Below are 2650 nucleotides of genomic sequence, written 5' to 3'. Positions count from 1 at the left end.
GGTTCTCGCTGCCGCTCAGAAAGGTGGCAAGTACTCGCCCCAACCCCGAGTGAGGCGGGGTGAAGGCTGGGTTCGCACTCAGGGAGCTGCCCCTTCATCGTCAGCGGTGTAAAAAAAATCAAAGTTCAATTCAAAAGTATCTGAAAGCTCCGTGTAGAGCAGCCGGGGGCAGGGAGGTGTCGCCCTGTGTGCAACCGGTCCACCATTGTTCCGGCTGGGCGAACGGCAGGTCGCCGATCCCCCTGCTCAGCCCATGCCCTGAACCCCAAATGGAAGGTGTGCGTGTGTGTGGTGGCGAGGTGGGTTAAAGGGGAGCAAATAAGCTAAAATGGCGAACGTGATGTTATCTGTCAACCAGACACGAGAAAGAAAGCGGGGTGGAAGGGGGAGGAGTGGAAGAGAAACTTATATGAAAAACTTTTCAATCCCGTCTCTAGATCCCGGAACCTCAACTCTGTCAAAGCACGGGTTATGAGAATAGACCCCCATTTTACCCTAAACCCCGAGAAGCCCAGTGTTTATTTTAGCCCAGGTCAGTCTAGGGGGGTCAACACGAGTCAAACAGCGGGAGCAACGGTATCGTGCGTCTTACTTTACAACCCCAAACAAAAAAAAACACGCCAGGGCAAAACCTACCCAATCACTCTCACCGAAGACCCTTTATTTAGCATCTGACTCTGCCGGACTCCCAACGGCAACAAGCACCAACGACCCCATGGGTTTAAGCTAAAGTGAAAACAACAGCTCCCTTTAGGCTATATATAGCCTCCGCACCTCGGAGTCACTCTCCGTCCGTTATTCTGCCCCTTGAGTGGCTACTTGGAGCAAAAGAACAACTAATGGGTCCCCCCTCCCCAAAGCACCGACCCTCAGCATCTACCCCCCCAAAATGGACGCGAAAATAAAGCCCTCGGTGAATCTACATTACGCGACTCTCAGCGACCGGCGCGGGGCTCGGTTGTGTGTTAGTTGGCCGTCATTATGGGCTTATTATTCAAAGACACGGCGACCAAACCCTGCCACCCGGCCCTCCCCCGTCTCATTAAGCATTGCTCCCCCCGTTGCAATTTGGACCGGGACAATCGGCCGCCGCGATCTCCAGATTTTTGAGCAGAAATCCCAAATCTTGCAAGCGGCTGCAAAGTCCCGGCGCACTTTTGCACCGATTGCAGCGTTGCCGGGCGGCGAAGAGCCCCGGTTTGCAGAGTGGGGAAGAGAGCAGGGAGTTGGCTTGCGGGGGGATCGGGCGCGTTGAACGGGAAGCGCTGGGAAAAGGCTGGGCTCGGCCGTTTCTGCGAGCGAAGAAACACAGATGCGAGTGCAATTCGCCATTTCTGCCTCTCCATTGCTGCCAACAGCCGCTGTTCTCAATCAGGTCCGCGCTTAGCCTATAAATTCCCCGCGTCAGCCAGCGCCGCAGACGGGGACTTGGAGCCGAAGTGGGAAGGGTGGAGAGGTTGGCGCTGACAGGCGGCCCGTCTAACTCAACGGTGCTGATCACAACTAACAAGAAAACAAAAAGAGGTCTGTGATCACAATGACTGACAACTCAGCTTCAAAGCCCAAACGGGGCAAAGCAGCAAAGAAAACCCCCACACACCCCAAGTACTCCGAGATGATCACTGGGGTGATCATGGGCTCCAGCAGCCGCTCAGGACTATCCCGCCAAGCCATCCAAAAGCTGGTCAAAAGCCAGTACAAGCTGGCAGACAACGCAGACAGTCAGATCAAACTGTCACTCATGAAGCTGGTGACCAAGGGGGTTCTGGAGAAGACAAAAGGAGTTGGTGCCTCAGGGTCCTTCAAGATCTCCAAGAGCGGGGAGCCCCAGAAGGCGGTTAAAAAGGTGAAGAAGCCGGTGAAGAAGTCCATCTTAAGCAAGAAGCCAGCCAAACCCAAGAAGCCAGCCAAAGCCAAGAAGCCAGCTAAGCCGTTGGCTAAAACCAAGAAGGTCAAGGTGCACAAGGCAGTGAAGAAGGAGGCAGGAACACCCAAAGGTGCAAAGAAAGCAAAACCAGTGAAAACGAAGGCGGTGAAGGCAAAGGCGGTTAAGAGAAACACCAAGAAGGCAAAAACCACCAAGCCGCGAGCCAAAACCAGTGTAAAGAAAATGGCTTCCAAAAAGAAGTGAATGAGTTCGCCAGACAAGCAGTAATACAGACTTTAGCCATTTCTGTATATAGTTGTTTTAATTTTTTTATCAAATTTTGTTTGATCTTTTACTGAGGTGAATGCAAATGAGTAATGCTAGCATTGTTGACATTTGCTATATTTTGTAGTCATTTTCATATCATGCTTTTATGTACAACATTGGTTAATTGAGCTTAGCCATGCATTGGAAAATTAATTTCTTATGAATCCAATTACTGTCTTTAAGTTTCAAATAAAATGGAATCCATGCAATTATGTGGCCTGTTGCATCCTTTTTTTAGTGTTAACTGGTTTTGTTTGTAGGCTTGAAGTATCCTGTGTATTTGGATTCCCATTTGATAGACTGGGGGGAGGGTCAAAATGGAGGTCTTCATTTGCCTTTTATCATTAAGAAGGGAAGGGAACGAAGCTTTAACATTCAAGCAACGCACACACAAATCGCTGGAGGATCTCAGCTGGCCAGGCAGTATCGATGGAAAAGGGTAAACAGTCAACGTTT

General features: G+C 50.5%; 1 protein-coding gene across 1 annotated transcript; it reads left to right on the top strand.

The window, feature by feature from the left end:
• The first annotated feature begins 1412 nt into the window (after positions 1–1412).
• LOC134354383 (histone H1.0-like) lies at positions 1413–2406 on the top strand. The gene has a single exon (XM_063063359.1). The coding sequence runs from the start codon at positions 1538–1540 to the stop codon at positions 2129–2131; it is 594 nt and encodes a 197-aa protein (XP_062919429.1). The 5' UTR covers positions 1413–1537; the 3' UTR covers positions 2132–2406.
• The last annotated feature ends 244 nt before the right edge of the window (positions 2407–2650 follow it).

This window comes from Mobula hypostoma, chromosome 11 (genome assembly GCF_963921235.1).
Source record: "Mobula hypostoma chromosome 11, sMobHyp1.1, whole genome shotgun sequence".
Classification (NCBI taxonomy): domain Eukaryota; kingdom Metazoa; phylum Chordata; class Chondrichthyes; order Myliobatiformes; family Myliobatidae; genus Mobula; species Mobula hypostoma.
This window is presented reverse-complemented; position numbering and strand designations above follow the sequence as displayed.